Here is a 27,463-nt window from a genome sequence, read left to right on the forward strand (position 1 = left end):
TGAAGGAGGACTCACTCTACTGCTCCTTTCCTGGAACAAGTATGGCAGGACACTGAGGCCTTCAGCCAGGCGTCTCTGGGCCTAGTCCACCCCATCACAATAATAAAAGCTCAAATTTATATAATATCCTCTTTCATTCCAAAAGACAAATCTCCGAATGAAGTAAACTGGAATTTTGCCTGCATGACAACCATAGCCCTATCTACACATCATTGAAATGTTGTGTAATAATGGGTGGAAGCCAGCTGAATCAACATAGCAATGGGAGGATGGAAATTTTTTGCCAAAGATGCCATCATCAGCAAACTGCTATTCTGGGGGGAACACAGCATGGAACTTTGAAAACGATCTCTGTAAGATCTCATCTGAGAAATGAACATTCGTGAAGTGCATGGAACTCCATTTATCAACCTCAGAAGAAACAAGACAACCCTGTCAGGATTCAGATGTGTGGTTCCAAGATACCTATGTGTTTCAAATTTGATTCAGCAAATTGAAGTCAATGGAGTTTTTCCATTGAGTTCAATGGATTCTGGATGAAGCTTTTAATGTTTAAGTCACTAAACTATACACAGAAATACAGTTAGCTATAAAATATTAAGATGTTTTAGTTGTGACTCCTCAGAAGTTTGATGAATTCCTACTATAACTATCTCAGCAATTAAATTACAGAGCACGTCAGTTATTGGTTGAAAATAAGTTGCACCTAACCTAATACTGTACTCAGTCCATACAACTGTCAGCTGATTGCAGTTCCTTCCGTGTACTAACCAATCACAGAGTTAAGTTTCCAGGTTTGTTCTAAGGTCTCTCCTGAAGACTGTAGGACTGCCTGTATATGACCTAGAAGTGGTGCAACAATGGATTCTTCATGTACAATCTTCATTTCTGTTAATGGTTTGCCATTCTTAGATATTTTTCTTTTTAGTTGAGTCTGATACCAAAGCACTTGTTTATACAATAACCGCCATAGTATCATCAACCTGCAGTTCAAAAAGTAGTATAGTATTACTAACAAACATTATAGGTTAATAAAACACAGGGATAATTCTCTTATCCCTCAAACTTACTTGTTATTTTGTATATTATATTATAGCTAAAGTACCATTTTCTTCAATGTTTCCACCATAATTTGATTTTCAGCGCCATATTTCACCAAAAAACCCTATTTTCTTGGCTATTCTTATGAACAACCATATTTTATTCTATCAGTTTCCTTTTGTCTACTAAACTTATTACGCAGCATGATTATTAATAATTTACAGTTTTTAGCGTTCCAAAGAATCTCCCTAATTCATGTACTCAGGTGTTGCTCCTACAATGTTTTTTTTTTAATTGAACTCAGTACGAAAATAACAGTACCTTTGCCAAATAAACAAAAACATAACACTGTATTTCACTGTTATAGTATGGAATTGTTAAAATGTCTGCTCCAATAAATGACCACTATTTTTTCAGGGTATAAAGTGGGGATGAGATAAAATGCTGCTGTAATTTTTCTATAAATAGAACAATGAAAAACGAATTAACTCCCATTTTTAAAAAGTTTTTCATGCAGATTAACAATCATACCTGTTTTCTGGCTTTTCTCCAAGCTTTACTGCCTGAGGAGGTATCTTTAGCAGAGCATTCAATGAATGAAATTTCTGAGCACTGCTCCCATCAAGAACTTGAAAAATAGGCACAACCAGGGAGTCAAGCTCTACAGTACTGTTAACATCCGAAGATATAGACATTATCTCATAATGTGGTGTGAACTTCCCACTTAGATTATGTGCAACCAACTTCAGTAAACAGAAGCACCCCAAAAGGTATTTTGAGAACAACTGATCTTGTTGCTGAATAAGCATCAGTTTTACAGTCTGTGATGTCAGCTTTACCAAATGCCCAACTGCCTGTCTATCTCTCACATCCCAGTACAAGACAGTTAAATACTGCTGAAAATGTTTTAAGATACAATGCATCCATAGATTATTCCTTACAGATTTGTTTAAAAACCCATCATCGTTTAGTAAGGGGCTTTTAAGGAACTGGAGAATATTGAAAAAGTGGGTAATGCAGCCTACTGTGTAATTCAACAGCATATCTTTTTCTTGCACATTTTTTGAAATCCCTATCCCCCAAGCTGCAAGAAGGTTTTTCTCAATTGAATTTAGCTCCACTGATAGATCATCTTTTGCATCAGTATCATCTTTTGCATGAACAGTGTCAAACATTGATGCAAATTCCAACCGGCCTCGATCAGCTCTACTGAAAAATGAATCTGGTCTTTGGCTGCAGAAAGTAGAAGAGTTATTTTGAAATTGCTTTTCATCATCAGATTCGTCTTCATAATCCTAAATCAAAGGAAAAAAAAAACCACAATCTGATTCGTGTCTATTTTCTTGAAAGCAACAAAGTGAAGCTTAAGTATCTTACATATGAAACCTCTATCCATTCTAAATCACCTAACATTCAAAAGGCAATTAGAACTCCCAAATGAGAGCTGTAAATCAAAGGCTGAAATCCTGTCCTTACTGTTTGGGGCAGCAAAGTGTATGTGTGGGGGGAGGGGAGAGGTAGAGAAGTGCCAGATGCGCATATATCTGGCTCAATGGTCCAAGAACCATCAGCAAAAGCACAAGACATGATGGCTCAGAAAGCGGGTAAAGGGGAATTTGCTACATCAGAAGAGAGAGCTCAAAAGAAAAATACAATGTAGATTTGGAAGATTGCATGGTGAGTTTGACGTAACATCTCTTTAGGAAGAATGGCTGTAAGATCTATGAGGTATATAAGCAGCAATACAAGTCTAAGTTTAAAACTGAGGATAGATGTCTTCGTTATTGTTCGAGGTGCAGTTCCCAATCAAGCTAGATTTTGAACAGCAACAGAAAGTGACTCTTAACAGAATATATTTTATTAGCATATATTTTTTAGAAAAGTAAATTCATTTCTGAAAAAAGTATTTATTTTAAGACCATTTGGTTTGAAAACCATTAACATCCTGTTAAAATGTCTGATAAGAAAATATGTGTATTTTCTAGTACTTATAAGCCAAAATAAAATTAAAGTTCTTCCTAAGAACTTCTGTAATGTAAAATCATTCAAGCAAATTTAGTAAGAGTAAAATGTTCCGAATATGACTTAAAATATAGCTCAGGCTAAATCATATTAAGAATTACCTAATTTAGATCAGATGCATTAATAATACAGTAAGTGAAAAAGTGCTGTTAAATACCTGTAGATCTGCTGCTTTCTCACTTAGTTCTGCTGTTTCTTCTTGCAGGAATTTTGGAATGGTAGAAAGGATAGAATTTTGGTTTCTATGCTGTCTCAATAGGCTAGCTTTTAAAGAAGACAATGATTGCAACTGCAGCCTTTTCACTTTAGACTATAGGAGACAAAAATAAGAGAAACTATCTTAATATTATTATGTATTTATTTGTCTCTAATAACACGCACAATATGCTAGACATTTTGCAAACAGGAAAGATTCCCGGCCTAAAGAACTTACAATCCAACAGCCAAACAGGCAAATACACAAAGGACGAGGGGAGAGGGGAATATCATAAACAGACTAGAGATGGTATATGGCCATGTCTTGGCAATGCAATGTTTTAATAACACCTGCCAATTGTTTTTTTCTAGGTATCATGGAAGAAGTTAGTCTTTAGGAGGGATTTGAATGCATGGAAGTAGCAGAGTGAGACTCAGTATGGGTGTTCTATAAATATGAGGCAGTGAGAAAGAAGGTGCAGAAATGCTTATGGGGAGAAGTGGACTATCACAGATCACAGAGTGTGCTATGACTTGTACTCCTCCGCAGTCCCTTGTGAGTGCATCATTCCTAGAGATACGATTGGGGCTCCACTTCATTCAAGGGGGAGTCCTGTAACTCTGTCACTCAGACTGCATACCTAGACTTCAGCAGGGCCTATTTTGCTTGGCTCCCTGTACTAGTCTTCTCTCAGGAGCGCTAACTAGAAAATATATGCAATGACATAGCTCAGCCTTTTCAAAACAAAATATTATTTATTAGTCAATAGGAACAGAGTATTCAGAGAATAACTTGGTTATTTTAACCAAGAAGGCTTAAATGCATGAATATTAACCAAACTGCATTCTTTCTTTGTAAGTAATGGGTGAGATCCACTCAGCCTAGATGTTCCTACTCCTGGGCTGAAACAGCCAGCCACTGCAGCATTCTCTCAGTCTCTCTCTGTCAGAGATTAACCTCTAACCACTGCTTCCCTCTCCACCGCTTTCTCTCTTGGCAGTAGTCTTTAATGGTTTAGTGTCTCTTTGATCCTATGCTTAAGTCTGGGAAAATAAACCTACTAGTCTGCCTGGAGCCAGGCAGGTGAGCATTTTCCATTTAATAGCTCCTGCATGGTTCTGTTGAAGATCCTTGGTATTCCCTCTGGAGGGATCTCATCTCTGTCACTGTTTCATTTCCTGTTTAATTAAATCAATGCAATCATACAGAATAAGATCAAACAGGCAAACTGAGACACATGTAATATTCATAGAAATAATACAGAAATCTCTCATGTTCTCCACAGAAACAAATACCTGTGGGAGAGGTAGTGTGTCAAGGCTGCCATGCCTGGCAGTGTGGATGGGACAAGGGGCAATGCGAAAAGAGACAAGGGCTAGTATGCTAGGAAGGACAAGTTTGTGTAGTGCCTCAATTGCATGGGGGAAAAAACCTTGAATTTCATGCAGGAGGAGCTGCCAGTGGAGGAATTCAAAGAGATGGATAACATGGCTAGAACAAGCAAAGAAACCGATCTGGCAATTGTATTTTCTATGTACTGGAGGTATCAGGGAGGCTGAAGGGAGGAGGATTTTACAATAATCAAGATGGAAGATGACCAGCGGGCCTGAACAAAAGTTTTAGCTGTAGGGATAGAAGAAAGAGGTCAGATCTCTGGAACAGATGGATTTTGGAAGAATAAATGGCAGGATTTGTGCACAGCCTGGATAAGTGGAACAATGGAGAATGAGTGGTCAAAGGTGCTCTTCAGATTATGGGCCTAAGTGACATCTATGATGTAGGAGCTGTCTGACTTTAAAAGAGTTTTTTAAGATCTCAAATAAGAGGGCTCTACTTCTGATTCACTTCTTTTAATATGTGCTTTCCTATTCAACAATTGTAAACTGCAATACTAAAAAAAAAAACTTGACAATTACAAAGTCACAGTACTATAATACTTTGTTTTCTATGCCTCTATATGCTTTTGGGTACAGCATGTTGATAAATCTGGACATCTCTATATCCTGATACATTCTTGCTCATTAGCACTTGGAAATATAACATCCAAGTTGACTGCGCTTTCAAATAGCTTGCCTCTAACTTCATCTTCCTGCTGAATACTCTCAATTTATCAAACCTCAATGAACCTACAACACAACGGTATTCCACCTAATTCATTTCAAACTCCTCTTCTCTCCCCAGTCTCAAGACCATCAGCAATCATTCTCTCATCATATTTGATTTTGTTCTTCCTAAACTAGTAACAACTGTGTTCTTCTCTGATCATTCATTCAAACACATAGTGCCCTCAATCCTCTCTCAAAGAATCCTTCTACTCTTGATCTGTCAGTTGATCCCATAGATAGTTTTACTAATACCTATGACTTGGTCCCTTCTTAGGCTCTTAACAAAATTGCACCCCTAAATTCTCAGATCCTCTCCCACTGTCTCAGTTTATTCCCAGCACAAAGAGCTTCTCCATAAACACAAGTATACTTGAAGGCATCTAAAAGGTGCTGGTGCAAACTGATGTTCAGTTTCCATTTAGATATATGGAAATCCCAGCTTATGCTTATCATCTAATGAGTCTCTAGTGGGGACTGGAAATAGAGCTGAAAGGTAGAGCCCTGTGTGGATACAAAATTTGTATCTGCATCCGATCTGCAAAAATGGGCCATGGATGTAAAGTGGATATCCACAGATTTGCAGGGCTCTGCTGTATGGTCCGTCAGCTCTAAGTTTCTCATTCAAACTTAGTCCCAGTTGGTAGTGACTGAAAACTGTTACTCTCCAATAGCTGTTGAACGTGAAATTAATTAATGGTTTTAATCCAGTTACTATGGAGTTCAATGGAGTGATGTTCATATTACAGCTGGAACCCTTGTTGACTATCTCGACAGACACCAAAGACTGAAAATGACAAGAAAGCTAAATTACCTTCTCACTCACTAGAGAGTTGAGGTGTAACAAGGCACTGTACAGCCCTTGTGTGTGCTGTTCCTACTCCATGGACATACAAGTAAAAATAGTCTCACTTAAATTCAGAGCGGGTTTTTCAAACAACTGCCATTCTAAGTCTGTCTCAAAACCTTCCTCCACAAAGCACTGAAAGGAATATTTCATGATTGTCCTTTCAAAGACTAAATAGGCTCATGACTCCACTGTTGCCATTTAAAGCATTTTGTAATAGTCTGTTTAAAAGACATTATACTGTTTACTATTTTCTCCTTTTTTTACTAAAAATTCATTAACAGTTAAAAAAATATCTCTAATGTAACAAAAAAATCCTCACGAGTCAACAGTACCTTAGGTGTCATGAGATGCTGACGTATCTTTTCAAGACGCTGGGCTGAATCAAGGAGAAGTGACCTCATAATTCCAGATGGTAAAAGATTATCAGAAAACTTAAGTACTGTAACCATATATCCATCGGAGACAATGAGGTAAGGTAATCTTGAGTGTGATGTGACAGAAAATCTCTGCCTCATAAAGTCACTTTCAGAGGCAGATGAATCAAAAGAATGACTAGAGTCTTGAGACGCAGACTTTTGTGGTCTAGCAAATAAAATAAAAATACATCAGAAAAAATAAACAAGCAAATATCATATTCAAAATTATTAAATGAAAATATTAGAAATACATATTCGGTTTTAAAAGAATTATTTTTGTAATTCATACAATTTTTCTCCAAGAGGGAAATTTAAACAAAAAGTGCACAAATGCAAGATGACAAAATAATAATGTAAAATATTTAATACCAAGTTGGAAGTTGTATTATTATAACTTGACATAATATAAAAGTTAAGCTTAACAGAAAAATATGAAAATATGAACAGGTCTTTTTTCACCTTAATTAACTGGTATTACAGCAAAATATTGAGATCTTGAATTTTGTTATGTAGACCTATTATACTATAAATTTATATAACTATAAATTTGTGGTGCTCTGTATGGCCCAAATTCTGCAAAGACTTACACAGATGCTTAACTTTATGCATTATCAGTAGACCCACTGAAATTAATCAGAAGTTAAGTGCATGATAAATCTTTGCAGGGGGGTCCTAATAAAAATCATGTATGTTAAGTAATGAAGAACAATAGTATTTTGTGGCTATTTTAAAAATAAACTCCTCAGCCATTCTACAACAATAAAATTTTAAAATATAACACACAGGACCTAGGCCTGTAGTCCTTACACAGAAAAGATTCCCATTGAAATCCCTGGGAACTGTGCTTGCATATGCATTGTAAGATTGGATCCATAACATTTCCAAATTATCAGTGAAACATTTGGTTATTTCCATTTCTTGACAATTAAAATGTTAGAAAGTTCTCTAAAATTTAAATTGCTGAATGTGTGAAGTAAACATTTATATTAAAATTAAAAACAGTCTTTCACATATAATAATAATACCTAGCTCTTATATAGGTCTTCATCAGCTGACCTTAAAGTGCTTTAACAAAGGAGATGAGATCAGTATCACTATCCACATCCTACATATGGGAAAACTGGAGCACAGAGAAATGAAGTGCCTTGCCCAAAGTCACCCTGTAAACCAGTGGCAGAGTCTGGAATATAACCCAGGTCTCCTGAGTATCAGTCCAGTACTCTAACCCAGTACACCACATTTCCTCCCCTATTGAAAAAATCACAATTTTATTTTTATATCAGTCAACTAAAGTGTGCACTGTGATACCACTTGCAAGTATGTAAATGCTTTTAAGCTACTGGCCAGCAATTTTTTTTTACATCTATATGTAGTTACTAGAATGCCTGAAAATTAATTGCTAGTACAGAGGTTTTTGAAGCTAGCAGCAAGATGCTATAGGACTTAATATTAGGAAGCTCGGTAGTGTTGTGGATTAACATGCTAAACTTTTAATCTGTGAAGACCTGGGTTCGAGGTTTAGGCAACAAGGGAAAAGGAGTTTTTGGGTTTCAATCCCTAAAAATACTTCACACTCTACCACCACAGACTCACTGCTCAAATAATGATAAAAACTAAACTAGAGTAGCACAGTTGATCTGTCTTAGATATTATGATGGCAGCCACTTTAGAAATGCTATATATAGATTAATACAGATAAGGATTTAAATGCACTGGCAGAGTAGCGTGTGACATCTTGTAGAATACCTGGCTATAATCCATCAATGCTAACAGTCAGAATCTTTCATTAATTTAAACAGATTCTCAGAAAAAGTATTTTTAAAAGATTCTTATATGCGTTGAAATTGTGTGACTATCTGCAACTTATAATTAATGTTAAATAAAATTAAAATAAAACAAGGTATGTGTGATTTCTTGGTATAACATATTAGAAGTGCCTTTTGTTCATTTTCAAGAAGCAATTTTCAGTAATGATACACATTACTGAACACAAATGCATGCGCAACTGCACTTCTTATATGAATAAGAAATTTCATGTGAAAAGTAAATTTCTGGGCTTGAAGAAGGGTATTTAAACATAACTAGCTGCTTTGTTCATGCAGATACCCTGCTTTCACACACAACTGCAGTAATTTTGTATGCAGTCTCGAGACTCTCACAATTTGAAATTTATAATAAATTAATTCTTGAGCAGCCAAAGTTATTCTTGGATTAAAAATTAATCCAAGTTTTTAACATTTACAAAAAGTGAATTTCTTCCATTGTGATAAAACAACATGCAGATTTAGCTAATGTTAATCTCAGAATTATCTAAAAATGTAACCAGTCCTAAAAGTCATTTAAAGAACTTATACTTACATTGCCACAATGCCAATTTTTCAGCAGGACAAAGCCATTATAAGAAATAGAAGAGAACTATGAATGAGAAACAGATATTGAGAAAAAAGACACAGAGAAAACAAAAGACTTAATCTGAAGGATGAAATTAATTTTAATTAGTAGAAAACGTGTTAGAAAGGAAGATATGATCAAATGATAAAGAAAAAAATTCAAACTTTCAGGGTGTCTCACCTATATGTTATTAGTGGATGAAAGGGAATAAACTCTGCTGGTCCAAATTCTATAGAGCAGCCAGAAGTAACCATGGTCAGTAATTCACCCATACAAGTCAGTAAGATCAAGGAGCCACGTTTTAACATGCAAGCCAAAAAAAGGCTATCAGGAGTCCAGCTCATGTCACCTACCCAATATGACCTAAGAAAGACAGAAAAAATTAATAGTTTTACAAATCTACTTTTCTATCAAATCAAGGTACCGATTATTTCACTTCTCAGAATAACTTCTGAGAAGAAAACACTTAAGTTCTAATTTTCAGATACTGACCTGACAAACTTGGATGGAACCACATGATTCTTGCTACTACAACCTTTAAGGCTACCAGAAACAGTAACAAAATTCAGTGTGTTTATAAACAAAATCTGAGTTGCCTGGGAAGAAAAAAGTAAAGTACAAAAAAAACAATTAATGTACCACAATAAAGCCTCTCAATACCAATTTATGCCTTAGATTCGTTGCACTGAAAACATTACTACATGCAGAAATATTGTAACCATAAAGTTTGAAGTCATTAATACTCTAAGGACTTTGAGACGTACATTAAATCAGTTTGTTATATGCCTATATAAATCCATTACAAATCACATTATCAGCATTCATTAAACAGAGGGATTAACCATAGGCACATCTGATATTGTCACCTATACTCAGGTTGCCCAAATTTTCCATTATAAGATCTTGTTTTCAGTTGCATATAAATTTGAAAAACTTTAATGATTTGGGCTGAAATCTTGAAATTTGGCAGCGGTTTGCCTATACAACAGAGATGTGCCTTTTGATATTTCCATTTAAAAACTACTTAAATTTGGCCAAGTTAGAGGCCTTTAAAAATCTCGTTTATTTTAAGCATTGACTTGTTAAGAGTTTGGCAGCTAAATTCTCCAAAGATTCCATTTGAATTGAGCATGTTCTATCCCAGGGCTACAGGGGATGACCTGGACTTCCCTCTAATTGCTGCTCCCAGGTACTGCAGTCCTCTCTGATTCCAGGCACCAAAACTAAGAACAGGGAGACAGTCTCTCCCTACTGGGTCCCACATGGCACAGAGAAAAAGCCTGACTTGAAAACAGAGGGAACATTTCCACCTTTAACAAGTGGCGGGAGGCTGGGACTGAAACAAGGAGCCGGGGAGAAATGAAAAGACAGGACTGAAACAGGGACAGGCTGGAGGAGATAAGGGCACAATGGATGAGGCTTGGAAAGGAACAGAGACAGAAAATGGACTGTCCTCAAGAATCTCGAATAGAAGGAGTGATTATTTATCTTAGAGTAACTTGAGTCCTTTGAGATGGTTTGTCCCTATTGGTGCTCCACTGTAGGACGCATGCACCTCTATCTTCTCTCAACTGGAGAATGCAAAGAGGTGTCCATGGGGTCATGGTTGCACAGTACAGCACCTCATGCCTACAAACAAGGGTATGTAGGGAATAATGGCCTGCCACCACTCAGTTCCTTCTTGACCAGGAAGCAGAGCCTCCACAGCCAAGGGGGAGAAGGGCAAGAGCACCCACAGAAACAAAACATCTCAAATAACTCAAGTTACTGTAAGGTAAGTAATCTCTCCTCCTGGAATGTCTCTATGGGTACTCCACCACAGGAGACTCCCAAGCTATAACTCAACAAGGAGATAGCTGCTGAGGAAGCAAGTCCAAGACAGTTCAAAGGATTGTCACCAAAGGTAGTATCAACCCTGCAAGCAGGTCAGATGGTAGAGTGCTTGACAAAGATATGGATGGAAAATCAAAGTTACAGTCCTACTGATTTCTGTTATGAGAATGTCTTTCAGTAGAGCTCTAATACAGTGGTTCTCAAACTTATTTGATCAGGTCCCCCCTTCTTTGTGTCTGAAGTAATTTATGCTCTACCCCCATTACACATACCACTAACCAGCTCTGAAGACAGAGGGGAGAGCAACAGCTGCTAGCCGAGAGCCCAGCTCTGAAGGCAATGCCATGCCAGCACCAGCACATAATTAAGGGAGAAAATGTAAAAAGTGATATTTGTCGATATCACTTTTCATAAAAGACAGACTCCCATTGTCACCCTTACTTCTGCGCTGCTGCCACCACCCTGAGGCTGACAGTCGGAGCCCCGCCACCTCCAGGTAAAGGATTGGGTGGGGGGAAGGAGAGCCTGAATCTGGCCCACCTCCCGGTGCGGGATTGAGGGGGATGGGGAAAGGAGAGCTCAAGCCTGGGCTGCTCCCACTGAAGGATTGGGGGAGGGAGGCCGAACCCAGGTGGCAGGGCTCCAACTGTCCTCCTTATCCCCACCACCCCCAGGTATGCATGACCCTTCTGCACAAGCCCCAGCCATCTGGAGCTGACAGCCAGAGCTCTTAAAAATATATCAGCAGCAGCACACAAATCACGCCTCCCTTGACACATTTCCATGCCTTCCTTGGAAGCCTGCCCCATAGTTTGAGAACCGCTGCTCTAGTGGAATATGCTGTCATACTTTGTATCATGTGTGGAGAGGATGAAAGGTCAGCCTGTTTCTACTCAACAACTGTCAAAATGGGTTTTGGGTTGCATTTTAACCTGCTATGAACCTGCTGGGATGCAAATAGCCTAAAACAAGCCTGGAAAATCTTAGTCCTATCAAGGTAGAAGGCGAGGGCCTTTCTGATGTCTAGTGTATGCAGGCTCATCTCATCTCTCTAGAGACATGAGGTTTTGGGCAGTACACTGGCAGGCAAATCTCTTGACTAATGTGGTATTTCAAAGAGATCTGTGGGAGAAAGCGAGGATTAAGACACCACATAACCTGGTCTTTATAGAAGGTGGTATATAGCAGGTCAGCCAGAAGAGCATTGAGATATCCCTTTGTCTAGCTGAAGTGATAGCTATGAGGAACAAGGTGTTGGGTGAGAGGTGGAAGAGAGAACAAATAGCCGTCAGTTCAAAGGGACATTTCCTCAGGGCACTGAGAACCAAACTGAGGTCCCATGAGGGGGCCAGTTCCATATGGGCAGAAACAAACTGCGTAAGTCCTTGAGGAATCTAACTGTAGTTGGATGGACAAAGTCTGAGAAACCATTGATGGATGAAAGGAAGGCTATGATAGTGGTCAAATGTGCCCTGATTGAGCTTACTGAAAAGCATTGTATCTTGGACTCCAACAGGTAATCCAGGATTTTGGAGAGCAGAACCTCTGAGGCTTGGAAAGACTGAACAGAACAGCAGGAGTGGAAGTGCTTCCACTTTTGAAGTTAAGTTTTGCAAGTACTAAGTTTTCGGATAGATAGGTGAACCAACTGGACCTTACCCAAACAAGTTAGAGCCATACTTGAGAACCATTTAGGAACCATGGTCTCAGGTATAGACCACAACTACTGCAAAGGCCATTCTGAACACATGGGGGCAGTGGCAATCCCAAAAGGGAGGACACAAAATTGCTTCCCACCATGAAGCAAAGGAATTTTTGACAGTCAGGATGGATGTCCACATGAAAGTACGCATCCTTCATATCGAGAGCCGCAAACCAGGCCCCAGGGGGGAGGAAGGAGATGATTTGGGGCAGGAAAAATTTGCTAATTGTCAGAGTACTTAAGCACTGGAGGTTGTGGAATCTCCATCATTTTTAAGAGCAGGATAGATAAACACGTCAGGGATGGTCTAGATAATACTAAGTTCCGCCATAAGTGCAGGGGACTGGATTAGCTGACCTCTCAAGGTCCCTTCTAGTTCTACGATATGATTATCAGGGTATCTCACAATGAATTGTGGTCGTATCTTCCACTGGAACAGAAAAGGTGACATTTAATGTTATTGGCAGTGGCAGAGGTCTATTTTTACTAGACCACATGTTTAACAGATGCTGTGCAAGACAGAATTGTTGAGCTACCATTTGTGGTCCTTAAGAAAGTGCCTGCTCAGGGAGTCTGCAATGTATTCTGGAAGCATGGAAGATAGACCACTCAAATTTCTGATCGGAAATGCATCAGTCCCATTCCCTTAGCAAATATGTGCATAAGGACTGGGATCTTGCTTTGCACTGTTGGTTGATATAATACATTGCAGCCCTGTTGTGCAGCATTACCCTGATGGAGTGACCGTGTATGGAGTGAAGGAAGTGTTGGCAAGTGTAACGAACTGCTCTCAGCTCCACAATGTGGATGTGATGTGGACCATGAACTCTTGTGCAGACCACCTGCCCTGGTTTGTGATCCTTGAAAGAGAAGCATCTGTTTTAAGGATCTGTGAGGGTTACAGATGAAAGAAGGGGTTCCCACACAGACCTTTCACCACTACCACCACCACCTGAGAGGTACTGTGACATGTTTGGAAAAACTGTATCTGTTTGGAGTGTACACAGACCTTAGAGCCACGTATGAAAGCAGCTGAGATGCAGCCTTGCATGAGGCATGATGAATGTGGACTCTGACATGTGTCCCGCAAGTTGCATGCAGGTCCTTGCAGTTTGCAGGCTGGGTTTGTGGAAAGGTAGATAGCTCCATGAAATTAGGGATCCTTTAGGTTGAGGGTGACGAACCAGTCTTCCTGATCTAGGGATGGAATTATAGTGGCTAGTGTCACCATCCTATAATGCTGGAAAAGGATACAGTGTTCAGGTTTTTTAGGCTGAAGATCAGTTTCCATTCTCCACCCCTCTTGGGAACATGGAAATAGTTGGAATAGAACCCCCTTCTGATGAACTCTGGGGGAAATGGCTTGATCGCCCCCAAAAGTATGAGAGACTGGACATCATTTCAAGAGATTTCCATCAGTGGAAGTAGATGGCACACCCCACACTGATCACCTCTAAAATCCCCGTTTGAGGTAATCTGTTCTCAAGCAGTGAGGAAATGGGATAAGTAATCTCCAAAAAGGGGTTGGATGGAATTGTTCAGCATAGATCTGGGAAGATGGGTTGATCGAGCCCCTTGACCAAGACATCAAAACAGTTTCTTAGAGGGGTATGTAGCTAAAGTTGCTAGAGAAGGGGATCATCCCCTTTTCTGAGGTCTAGATCTCCTCTGAAAGTCCGAAGGTCTGTGAAGCCATGTCCATGGAATCTAGGGCAGACTGGAGGGAGGTTTTAGTTATCAATTTCTCCTCCAAAATGAGGGCATGAAATTGTTCCTTCTAGTCTTGTGGTAGATGTTCAATGAAATGAGTGACCTTAGAATATGGTTAGAGTCATACTTCACCAACAGGGCTTAGTAATTTGCCCCATGGAATTGGAGGGCCGCCGAGGAGTAGTTTTTCCTTCTCCTAAGGTCTAAACATTTGGACTTTTCATAAGCAAAGGGTTTGGCATGGGCCCTTGTGTCCTTTCATTAGCTGCATCCACCACCAGGGAACTGGGAGCAGGGTGGGAAAAGAAATGTTCCACTCCCTTGGCCAGAATATAGTACTTTTATCTGCCTGCTTACAGAAGGCCTGGATAGTGATAAGTGTTTGCCAGACTGTGTGAGCAAGCGATAACAGAGCCTTATTTATTGGGACAGCAATCTTGCCCTGAGAGGTAATATTTAAATGTCCAACAAGGAGTGTTGAGACTTCTGGACCTCTTCTAATGAGATCTGGAGGGATTCCGCCAGGTGATTCATGCAATATTGATAGGCCCGAAAGTCATCCGAATGAGAAGGTAGTGGAGGTATTAGTCTCATCTCGGGATGAAAAGAACTTAGTTGATGAGGGAAAGTTAATAGCTCTGAGTAAAGGTTACAAACTCCCTGTAGTAGTTGGAAGAGCAAAAGAGAGGCATCCATTATAATTATCTTTTTTTTGGGGGGGGGCTGCAGGAAGGGGTTGCCTGAGCACCCATAGTGCAGGTGGGTCCATCATTGTAGTGAGTCCTTTACTTTTTGTGGGCATGTTTAGCAGTTTGTTCAGTCTGTATGTTTGTGGGGTATACACTTTCCTAATCCAAGCTTGCTGGTTCTGATGTTCTGAGATGCAGGTAGGTAGGTGGCTGATACGTTGATGTTGTGTCAGATGCAGCATGTCCACAACTTTGTCTTCTATGAACAGGGAATGAGATCTTGCTCTTCCCTATTTGTTTATGTGGAACATGCAGGCCACACAGTCCATCATGATCTATATGGGGGGAGTTTCAATTAGAGGCATGAAGTGCACACAGGCATTGTGAACTGCTCGCAGTTCCAGAATGTTGATGTGGATTCCGAAGAAGACTATCTACCCTGTACTGTGAGGCTGGTGAAGTGTGGTGTTAGCAACAGTGGTTGGGGGTCGACTAAACCTTCAAATTTGGTGTTGAGAGGTTGGTTGCTGCAATGTGGAGGGTTGCGAAAATTTTGACCTTCGCTTGGGTGGTCTTTGCCTACATCTGTGAGGATCATACGTCTCTGGTTCTGTGTATACAGAGCTTGTCTAGGATGTTGTGACGTGATACGTGCCTTGTTTCTGTTTTGTTGCAGATGTATAGATGCCTCAAAATCTAAGAGTGGCTCTCAAGTTCTTTAAGGAGTGAAGTGACTTGTCAGTCTTCCAGCGAACAGCTTCAGACCCTTGAAAGGAAGGTCCTCTACTGCAGATTGCATCTTCCTTGGAAACTCAGACAGGTACAGCCAGGAGGCCCGGAGCATTACTATGGTGGTTGTGATGGTCCTCACCACCACATCAGAAAAATCTAGTGATATCTGAAGGACTGTTCAAGCTATAATGTGGTCTTCAAAAATGATTGATGTTAACTGCTCTCTCTTTTCCTCTGTTATAATGTTAATAAAGTCTGCTAACTTCAAATATGTCATGTGGCCATATTGTGCAAAGAGAGCTTCACAATTGGTGATTCTAAACTGTAATGTCGCCAATGAGTAGGCTTTGTGGCCAAATAGATCTAGTCTTTTCCATTCCTTATTATAAGGTGTGGTCCTGGAGTAATGTTGCCCGCCTCTTTTGCTAACTGCATCCACCACAGGAGAGTTTGGTTGGGGGTGGGAAAATAAAAATTCTAGCCCTTTTGAAGGGATGTAATATTTTTTGTCTGCCTTCTTACTCATAAGTGGGACTGTGGCAGGGTTTTGCCAGATGGTTGTGGCATGCTCCATAATGACCTTGTTCATGAGCAATGAAATCTTGGAGGATGCTGATGTACGGAATATGTCCAACAGCTTGTTCTGTAATTCGGTAACCTCTTCGAGAGGGATTTGTAGTGTGTCAGCTACCGTTTTAAACAGATCCTGAAACAGTTTGAAATCGTCTCCAGTAGTAGGGGGAGGAGGCATGATGGGCTCGTCAGGTGAGGAAGATGAGTTGTTTACAGAAAGAGCCTCCTGGTCCGAGTCCTACTCTGTTTCCTCAAAATTCTGTTCTTGGAAGATAATGCATGGTTACTGACTTTGGGGAGAAGTGCGTGACCATGTTCCTGACACTTGGTGCCTTGGGATAATATTGCCTATATGTCGCCCATGGGTCCGAGAATGGCCATTGTGGTGGGAAGGGCACAGGTAAGAGTCCCCATGGGGGTCCATACCAGCCCTGTACATTTGGTCTGTGATGGTGTCTAGGAGTCTCTTGTGGCTCAGATCTGACACTGGTCTGCAGTGGCGAGGAGTACTAAGATGAAAAAAGTTCCCCACCCTCATCCTCCTCACTGGGGGGGAGAGGGAGCAAGTGCAGTTGGTAGAACACATGGAACTGAAAGCACTGAGACAGTGTCTGTACCAAAGAGAGGGGACTCAGGTTCTAGGCTCACTGTCAGGTCCTTAGGTGCCAGGAACTGATGTATTTTTGATACCAGAGGAAGTACCTGGATCTGTTGCATACCAAGAATTGTTGAGTTCCAATAGGTAGTGCGGTGCCTCGGGAATAGGTGCCAACATTGTTCCAGTAGGTAGTGCGGTGCCTTGGGAATAGGTGCAAACACTGACTGCGCAGAGGACTTAGGAGGCTTTGGTGCTGTTGCATCAGAGATGTGTGGCAGAGAGCCAACCGGTAGTGCTGGTGCCTTAGAAATTGCAGAGGCATTCGGCACAGAAGATTTTGTAGCTGCTGCTGGCGTGGTAGTGGGAATAACAATCTTTTCTCTGCCTTCCTTTCTGAAGCGTGTCTACTTAGGGTTTGTGGATTTAACGGTACCAATGGTACCGGAAATCCCTGCTGACTCAAAGGTACTTGGCTATGGCACAGTTGGTACCGATGCAGTAGATCGGGCACGAGACAGGGAGAGCACACATGCAGCCCAGTCAGGTACAGCTGTAAAAATTCTCCGCATAAAGGTGCAGGGGTGTGCAATCACCTAAAGTGGAGCACCCACAAGGACTCCAATGGAAGAACGTCACTTTTAACAAACTGTGTTCTATTTGCAAGTTTACTTTTAGTGCTATTGTCTACCAGTCATACCTTTGGATCATTTTGGTTAATGGCTACTGCCAGTAAAAGTCTGTCCCTTGAAAATGCAGTAAGCAAAGCTCCTCTCGACTTTACTGGCTCACACTCTGGAATCAGACTGGGCAGAGAACATGCTTGCTGTGCCCAAAGGATCTGGTAAGGTAAAGAACTATTAAAAAAAAAAAAAAAAAAAGAGAAAAAAAAGGAGGAATTATGAAATTATATTAAATGGAAAATAATGATGCACAAATTATAAACATTATAAATATTAAATAAAAACAATATTTCAGAGTAAATTTAGTTTAAGAATGAGATTTAATTTCTTACAAGTTAAAAATTCTCTGTACTTACAAAAAATGTTTCTAAAATGACTGCTGAAGGTTGAGAATGAATTTATTTATTTCTATTCAACCATAATTCTAGCGTTGCACATAAATGCCCAAAATAAGCTCACACAAGAACTATAAAAACTCACTATTTATGTACCCATATTCTAGTCAGCAGCAGTCCCTCTACACAGTATAGACCCACTCAACGCAGGTCTAGTCAGAATTTGAAAAAGAGAGTAAACTGCACATTGTTGTAAATATTAGAGAAAACCAAGAAATAGAATATGTGACTCTGGAGATGGAAAACATGGACAGAAAACAAGATTTTCTTTGGAAGAACGCAAACTAACACATCAAAGGGGAAAAAGAATAAATGAAACACACAATCAGTAAGAGGGAGAAATGTGAGAAACAGTCATGATTAAAGAGGAGTAACAATAGCCAGAAAATTACACGTGTTTTATTGGATGAAAAATGCTAACGCAATGTCATGCTTTTAATACAAAGGCATCAGCAGGAAGTAACAGTCCTTTTGCCTATAGCTTTAGCACAGTGGTTCTCAACCTGTGGCCCGGAGGCCAAAAGTGGCCCGCAGGGTCTTTCAAAGTGGCCCGCCACTCCCCTCCCGCTGACTGCAAAAGGGAGCCACCGCCTAAAGACCCAGGTGGAGCACATTGCTGTGGGGCTCAAAGACAGGCTCCTTGCTGCAGCCAACGGGACGGGAGATCAGCACTCCCCGCCCCCTGGCTATAGCAGGGAGCACAGCAAAGCATTCTGCCTGGGTCCCTAAGCGCTAGGGGCCCTGCTAGAGCCAGAGGGAGGGGAGCATTGATCTTCCATCCCCCTGGCTGCAGAAGGGAGCCACTGCTTAGGGACCCAGGTGGAGTGTATGGGGCTACAGGACACATGCAGTTTCCCTGCTGCAGCCAGGGGGACAGGAGAGCCTTCTCGCTGAACTCCTTCCGTCTGGCTGAAGTAAGGGAGGAGGTTGGGGGCTGTGGAAGAGCTGGTGGACCTTCAAAGTAGTAAAAATTATATCTGTAGCCCTTGAGCCAAAAAGGTTGGGAACCACTGCTTTAGTGCATGAGACAGGGAACATAATATTGAATTTTGGGCACGTTACCAGGAAATTAGTATTAACAAATGGAAGTGAGTTCAGAGAAAAGCAATACCCATGATTAGGTGGTGGGAGGGATTGATTTCTGAAGAAATATTAAAAGGGCTAAATAGGCAAAGGCTTTGTCTATACATAAAAGTTGTACGACTTTAAGTCCCATATAGTTAAAATGGTACAACCCCCATAGTGTGGATGTAGTTCTACCCATATAAATGTGCTTCCCACATCAGAAGAGAAATAAGCTATACCAATATATATACCTATCCCATGCACAGCTATAGGCTGGGGACTGACGAGCTAGGCAGCAGTTCTGCAGAAAAGGACCTGGGGGTAACAGTGGATAAAAAGCTGGATATGAGTCAGCAGTGTGCCCTGGTTGTCAAGAAGGCTAATAACATATTGGGCTGCATTAGGAGGAGCACTGCCAGCAGGTCGCGGGAAGTGATTATTCCCCTCTATTCGGCACTGGTGAGGCCGCATTTAGAGTATTGTGTCCAGTTTTGGGCCCCCCACTACAAAAAGGATGTAGACAAGTTGGAGAGAGTACAGCGGAGGGCAACAAAAATGATTAGGGGGCTGGAGCACAGGACTTATGAGGAGAGGCTAAGGAAACTGGGCTTGTTTAGTCTGCAAAAGAGAAGAATGAGGGGGGATTTGATAGCAGCCTTTAACTACCTGAAAGGGGGTTCCAGGGAGGATGGGGCTAAGGCTGTTCTCGGTAGTGGCAGATGACAGAACAAGGAGCAATGGTCTCAAGTTGCAGTTGGGGAGGTCTAGGTTGGACATTAGGAAACAGTTTTTCACTAGGAGGGTGGTGAAGCACTGGAACGGGTTACCTAGTGAGATGGTGGAATCTCCATCTTTAGAGGTTTTTAAGCTGAGGCTTGACAAAGCCCTGGCTGGGATGATATAGCTGAGGTTAGTCCTGCTTTGAGCAGGGGATTGGACTAGATGACCTCTGAGGTCCCTTCCAACTCTAATATTCTATGAATATATAGAATCTTTATACCAGTCTAACTGCATCCACAAAAGGTGGTACGGATATAACTATATCAGTAAGAAGTCACAGCTCCAGCAACCAACACAGTTACTCTAATACACAACTTGTGTGGAGACCATGCCTAAGAAATGACAAACACGGATACCGTATAAATACAATTTATAAACATTTGAAGGAAGTGAGAGAGGAGGAAGAGTTACTTAAGGTGTGTACGGGGGTATATCACAGGTGAACAGGAAGAAACTAAGAAAGGAAAAATATAGGAAAACTATCAGGAATATCCAAAGTAGTTCACAGTCAGGAAGTAATCTCCCTTAAATGTGATAAAACCTCATCATTTGAGATTTGGACAAAACACTAGTCAAAGATTAGCCAATATACTATAGAAAACAATATAATTTTGGCTGGGAATAGATTGAATGATCTAGTATGTATATCTCTAACTTTTCTGATTCTTCTGCACAGGGGCATGTTAATAGCATTTATTTCTAGGTCAGGAGATGCATGAATAAAAACATATGGCCCACATTCCAAATTAGTAGACCCTAACTAGGAATTCCCCTCTATATCTCCAGTTAAGTGTATGCAGTTGCTCTTTCACAAAACACAAGATCTGAACAGAAATCCTCAGTCCAGAACTCCTATGCTTGATGCAAATTAGCTGACAGTTGCCTCTGAGCAGCTTCCTGCCAGAAATCAACAGTAAAAACAGATCAATATATACAGTGATAACTAGTTCTGAAATAACTAGGTTTTTTTTTAAATTAAACATTATGGGTCCCATATTCAAAGTTAGGAAGGTTCATTTTTATTTATACATCTATTCATAACTAGCTTGTCTGAGCATATAAATGAAGCAAGCCAGTCATGTGCACATGTAAGTACCTGATTTGTGTATGTACCTCAGGTATCAGCATTCGTAAGTTAGTTTTGCATAAATGTCCATGATTGTCCACACATTACTCTGAATCCCTGACTTCAAAATGCTCTATTCAAAATCAATCAACTATTCCTTGTAAAACTGGAAAAATTTAAAATAACTTTGAACTCACCTAATGTATTTGAAGCTGTTTTCATGCCACTGCAATGCCAAAAATGTCAGCATCAAGCATTCCCCAGAATAAAATACAAAAGAGCACAAGCAGCAATCACCCAGTATCTGCAAAAGAAATATATTTTCTCTTTTATAAATTTACTTGATCAGTGCAATGCCCATTATAATTAAAATAAAAAATTTCAGAATACATTTCTCTCTTAGATTCAGAAGTTAAGACAAACCGATAAAAGCAATTTGCCAACTACCCTACAACCTCGCTTAAACTATCCCAATATCTTACAAGATACAACATTTTGGCTGCCTAAGAATTGAACATGAGAGGGACTAGCCTGAGTAGATAATATATTATGTAATCTTACTAGGCAATTTACCTTGTCACATTGTACTAGTATTCAGTTGTGGTATTAGTTCAAATCACTCATTTTGTGTTTGTGCAATTAAACTAGAAAGCACTAGTGGGACTATAGGTCCAAGTTCCTCCTCTTAGGCTTACTGCTTTGAGAAGCAAATTTTCACAGCAGACTTTTGAAACTTTAAAAAGCTATGTATTTTAGCTGTTAAAAAAGCATATCTGAGAGTTGCCTGTACTCAAATCTTCATTTGCTACCAAAACTTTCCATATTTATTAGAAAGGAGTTATTAGGGCTGTTTCTCAGAGAAGGGTGACTGTGGATAGTGTGATAAAATTCCATGAATCCTTACATACAAAGATAGGAGCAAGTCCACCACACCTACAACTGAAGTAACAATTCTACTCTGCTGGTTTACTATAAAATGAGTAAACAAATTAAAACATAAAAATGACCCAAATAACTCTATGCATGTAGTGCAATATAACAAGCATGTAAGCACTTTATCAGGACATGGTGCATCTGGTTAATTTAACAGTAACTCCCACAGATTACATTTGTACAGACAAAAAATGAATTGGTTGCAAAAATACATATATGATGCATGAGTGGAGAGAGGACAATTAAGGGGCAGTTTTTCACAGACTTTGGAATCCCATGCAGTCTCCCTTATCCAGAAGGATCAATAAATGCAGATCCACAAATTGATGTTTTAAAACCAGGAAGAAAGGTAGTGGGGAGATCTTCAGAGCTTTCTAAGAAACACAGAAATAATCACTCTTCCCAATTCAATCAAGAATAAATAAATACATGGCTGGATTCCAGAAGGAAAGGCCTTCCAGGTTTCTGACCCTGCAATTAGATCTGCACAAGCAGATCCCTGTGCCTGCACAGAGCCATGTTGAAATAAGTGAGTTATCAGGAGGTACAAGGAACCACCAATGTACATGAGATTGCAGGACTGGGACCCAAAACTGGGCTCTCATAACAAAAGTTCAGACAGCAAAACATTAATAGTATGTTGCAGCAACATTAGGGGTGCAATCATTTAGATAAGACTTTAAAATAAGTCCCTCTTCTTGGTCTCTAGTTGAAAGGAAAGTTACTTTACAATAACTTGAGTTCTTTGAGATGTGTGGTCCCTATAGATATTACACTGTGGGCGTGCATGTTCTTGACACCACAAGATTTTTCACTAGCCGTGTCTGCTGGTCTGCCCCTTCACCCTGTATCTCCTTGTGTGCTAAACTCAAGACATAAACAGAGGCATGGACCGACCTCATCTCCAGTTCCTTTTCTACCACAAATCACTTGGAAAAGGATTCGGAGCAGTGCAGAAAGAAGCCCAGTAGTGGTATCTCCATAGAAACCACACATCTTGAAGAACTTCAGTTACTATGAAGTAAATAGTTTTCCTTTCTTTCTTTCAGAGGCGGTCCTTATGAGTATTCCACTGTGGGTGACTCCCAAGCAATATGCATTGACAAAAAGGATGCAAGGAACCATGCAGGACTGCTGTTCTGAAGGATTCATCTGCTGAAGAAGCTTGTACCAGACCATAATGTCTAATAAAGTTATGCACAGAGCCCGATGCAGCCATCCTCCCTATCTCCAGGAGAACACCCCAAAGAGAAGCTACAAGGCAAAACCTTCGGTAAGTACACGAATCACTGAATCTCTGACACGGTGAAAAGCATGAGATGCATTGTAGAGAGCCTGAAGCTCCAGCAAATTGATATGGAGTGACACCTTCTGCTCCAACCACAGTCCCTGTACTTTCAGCGACCCCAAGTGCGCCACCCAACCCATCAGGAAGGCATTGGTAAGGACCAATTTAGTTGGTGAGGGCTAGACAAAGGGAATGCCTTGGCAAACGTTCTGTGGACATATCCATCACTGCAAGGAGTCAAGGATCAGTGGAGGGAGACGAACCGGTCTGTTTAGAGAATGAAGAATAGTATGGTAAACCGGAGTCTCATTTGAAGAGGGCAAAGACGGAACCTTGCAAACTGGACCACCTTCGTGCAAGTGGACATGTGACCCAAAAGTCTCTGACATGTTCAAAGTGTCATGGAAGGCTGAGACTGCAGACTGAGGTAAAGATGGCGAATTGTCTGAAAATGATCAGTCAGCAGAAATGCTCATGACATCTGGAATCTAACAGGGTCCCAATAAACTTGATTTTTTGAGTGGGAACCAAATTTGACTTTCAGGTGTTTAAGATGAGATCCAGATGGTCAAGCAAGTGCAGAGTGTTACCAACATGAGCAAGAACTTCCTCTGTAGATCTGCCCCTCAGTAACCAGTCATCGAGCTATGGGAAGACGTGAATTCCCTTCTTCCTGAGATTTGTCATAACAATGACTGTGCATTTGGTAAAACCCAGGGTGCAGAAGAAAGGCCAAATGGAAGCACTGTGTACTATAAGAGACATTCCACCACGATGAACATAAGGAATTTTCTTTGGCTCAGTAAAATTGCCACATGAACGTAGACATCCTGCAAGTCCAGAGTTGCAAACTAGTCAATAGAGTGACCTTTCTGAACCTCATATATCTGACATATTTACTGAGATCGCAAAGGTTGAGGATGGTGACATGCTGGCAAGACAGATGCCAACTCTTGCCAGGCTGCTGGCATTAGCTAAGAACTGTCAAACTTATAACTGGAGACCAGATCAGTTCACCTGTATCTCAGTTTTGCTTAAAATAGGTATTAGTCTTATAAGAATGTATTTAGACTCCATGAAATGCTTATAAGCTGCTTTACATTAATCTCACTTGCAGTTCCATGATATAAGAAAATAGATCAGTTTTGCTTTTATAACTTCTAAAATGTTTGCTCTGAACTTGTGAACTCAGGCATGGGAACCATCCTCCCCCCTCTGCCCATCCAGAAGGACAATCAAAATTAAACAGACAATCAAGGAACATCACAATATAAAGAACTGGTTAATGGCCCTATCACACCTGGGAAATGCTACCTGCAAGGAAGCTCATCCTATAGGCTTGGAATCTGAAAGAAGAAAATAAAACAAAGCCACAGGAAAATTTTCGGTCTTTTTGACTGTTTGAACTCTGAAGGGCCAGAGATTCTAAACTGAAGCCAGAGATCCCCAGGGGCTGCCTCCTGGCTCCACCTTGAAAGACACTTAAATTCACAGATCATTACAATTCTGTCACTTTTAGGATTTAGATGGTAACTCATTTGTGTGTACATCTTTGCTTGCTTAAATCTGTAAATAACTCTCATTCCTTTTTCCTAAGTTAATACAACTTTAGATAGTTTATTACAGGATTGGTTACAGACTTTGTTATTGGTGTAAGATCTAGGGTATCAACTGATCTGGGGTAAGTGACTGGAAGCAACCTTAATGTGGTGCAATTTTTTATGTAAATTACCATTTTATTACTAAGTCCAGTTTGTCTGGGTGGCAAGGTAGACTGGAGAGTCTAAGCGGACTATCTATGACTCCAGGGTGAAATCTAATTATAGAACACACCACCAGTTTGGCACGTCCGCCCTGTTTTTGACAATCTGCACTGAGGTAGACACTTATAGCCATGAGCCAATCTAAACAGTGTGACAGATGGGTCTTACCCCTCCCTTGAATTTGGGTACCAAGAAGTAATAGAAGTAGAAGCCGTGACTCCGGTGTTTTGGCAGAAACCCCTCCACTGCTCCCAAAGTCAACACAGAGCAGACTTGCTCAAGAAGCAGCATCTTGTGGAAGGGGTCCCTCAGGAGGAATGGGGAGGAGGCGCGGAGAGGAACTGGATGGCATAACCTGATTTAACGGTGCTTACAACCCAAATGTCAGTAATGATTAAGCTCCAAGCATTGTGAAAGTGGGTCATCCTCTCCCAAAAGGGGGGAGATGAGGAGGGAGGAACAACAACTGGAACAGTGCTCTGGACCAAGTAGTCAAAATGGGTACTTGGAAGGTACTGGGAGAAGGGGTGTGGACTGGGTGAACCCCGGGCACGACTACATTTTCCTGTGGGACTTATCCCTCTTTCTGGTGTAGTCTCGTTGCATCAGAGGAGAGAAAGGCTGGCCAAATGTGCGCTGTGGACTATACTGCTGCTGCTGCACTCTGTGTTGGGGCCTCTGCACCACTGATATGTAGATAAGAACATAAGCCCTTCAAGGAGCGCAGCTTCTTGTCACCTTTGTCCAAGAAAACATCTGGCTGTCAAAGGACAAATCCTTGAAGGCTTGCTGGACGTCGGGGGCAATACCTAATTTCTACAGCCAGGAAGCCTTCCTCATGGTGACCACAGAGGCCATCACCCTGACCAAGATGTCTATGACACTGAACATGGACTGCAAGAATGTCTTAGCCACCAAGCAGTCCTCAGTGACATATCAAAATTCCTCCCACCAGGCCTCGGGCAGCTAGTTTGCAAACTTTGACAGCTGTTCAGTTAACAAAATCATACTTGGACAGCAAGACTTTATAGTTGGCAATCTATAAATCTTCTTGCCCAGGAGGCCCAATCATTTAGAGTCCCCATCCTTGAGGGTGGTCTTAAACCTTCCCTGCTGTTCACTGCTGTTACAACTAGGGAATTTGGGACTGGATGGGAGTAAAACCCCTCAAATCCCCACATGAGAACAAAATAGCACTTTTCCATGCACTTAAACACAGGCAGTCCTAAAGCCAATGTGCTCCAGAGGGCCTCAGTCAGTTCAAGGAATGCATCGTTGATAAGGAGGGTGACATTCCCAGGGGCAGACAGCTGTAAAATGTCCATCAATGTGTGGGTGTTCTCTTGCACGAACTCTATTTGCATATGAAGTGAAGCAGCTATGTGCCATAAAAGGTCTTGGTACACCTTAAAATCCTCTAGTACAGAAGGGGAGAATGAGTCAGGCAGCACAGTATCATCCAGGGACAAAGATGAGGGCCTTAACTATGTCAAAGCTGGATCCTGTTCCAGTGTTGGCGGACCCAGAGGGGAAGACTCTGGAGGTTCCGTAGGGAGAAGGACTGCTAGTCCTTGGCCTATTAAGTCCATTTCTTAAACAATCTGCAGATCGTGCAACACTCCCTGATGTGGACCTTGCTGAGACAAAGCAAGCATTGCGTGTGGGGATCACAGTTGAGGATTGCTCCCCCATATGAAGTAAAAGTATAAACCCCGGTGAGGGCATCACTAATGGCAACAAACTACTACAACTAACACTAATCTAACACTAAGGGTACTAATAACTATATACAACAAGAGAAAAAATTAAACTAGTTGAGAGGTTGTGCGGTTGAGACAGCACAGAGCTTCAACTCCAGCCACAGGCTCTAAGAAGGAATTAAGGGAGGATCAGGGTGGCACCAGCTTATGTAGACAAGGGAGGAAGTATGGCCACAACTTGTGAGCACCGCCCCTCCATGGGAACTGCTAAGCAAAATTTCTTTGCCTCCAGTGCACTGGGAACACACGCATACCCACCCACCCACTCCTAAGTGGAATACTTAGCTACATCTACTCAAAAAATTAGCCTCTTAATGGGTCGTGGGGAACAAAAGGAACACCTACACAAATGGCTTCCTTGCTTTCCCACAACGTGAATGATGTCAGGACACAGAGAGGAATCAAGCCTTGTTTGGCCAGATTGTCCCTACTTGGAGCAATAGACTGTCCATAACCCCGCCTGAAGACACCAGAGAAGGAATCTTGCAAAGGATATCTTGTAGGTTCAGGAGGCCACCTGGTCTAAGACGACCAGACTGGATCAAACTGTTGTCTGAGGACTCAGCTGAAGCTGGCTGATGAGGTCCCTCATCGTGTGGAGTCTGTCCTCGAGTAAGTATGCTTTGGCTGAAATCAAGTTCTGAGTTGCTCCAATAAACTCTATAAGTTGCATCAGAACTCAAGTGGACTTTTCACAAATTACTTGAACTTTTAACGATTGAAGAAGGTTGAGAAAGGAAAGGACTGACAACTGTACCTTCCATTATGATTCACTGTGAGTATTCAGTCATGGAGGTTTGGAGATACTGGACTGCCCTGTAGACATAGTTATCCCACTACCACAGATAGAACCTTTGTGAAAACTCTTGGGGTTGTCG

The 27,463-nt window shown here is 41.0% G+C and overlaps 1 protein-coding gene across 1 annotated transcript in view; it reads right to left on the minus strand.

The window, feature by feature from the left end:
* The window catches only part of CPLANE1 (ciliogenesis and planar polarity effector complex subunit 1), a 168,169-nt gene that overhangs the window by 117,703 nt on the left and 23,003 nt on the right, over positions 1 to 27,463 (minus strand). The window contains exons 5-12 of the mRNA XM_067545544.1: positions 21,039 to 21,145; positions 17,553 to 17,709; positions 9,511 to 9,614; positions 9,199 to 9,381; positions 6,544 to 6,793; positions 3,221 to 3,373; positions 1,573 to 2,336; positions 772 to 983 (exon numbers count right to left, since the gene is read on the minus strand). Of these exons, the coding sequence (XP_067401645.1) occupies positions 772 to 983; positions 1,573 to 2,336; positions 3,221 to 3,373; positions 6,544 to 6,793; positions 9,199 to 9,381; positions 9,511 to 9,614; positions 17,553 to 17,709; positions 21,039 to 21,145 (1,930 nt within the window). The remainder of the gene's footprint in view (positions 1 to 771; positions 984 to 1,572; positions 2,337 to 3,220; positions 3,374 to 6,543; positions 6,794 to 9,198; positions 9,382 to 9,510; positions 9,615 to 17,552; positions 17,710 to 21,038; positions 21,146 to 27,463) is intronic.

The sequence above is a fragment of the Emydura macquarii genome, unplaced genomic scaffold (genome assembly GCF_026122565.2).
Source record: "Emydura macquarii macquarii isolate MOO-44397 ecotype Brisbane River unplaced genomic scaffold, CSIRO-AGI_Emac_v2 contig_1045, whole genome shotgun sequence".
In the NCBI taxonomy this organism is placed as follows: Eukaryota; Metazoa; Chordata; order Testudines; family Chelidae; genus Emydura; species Emydura macquarii.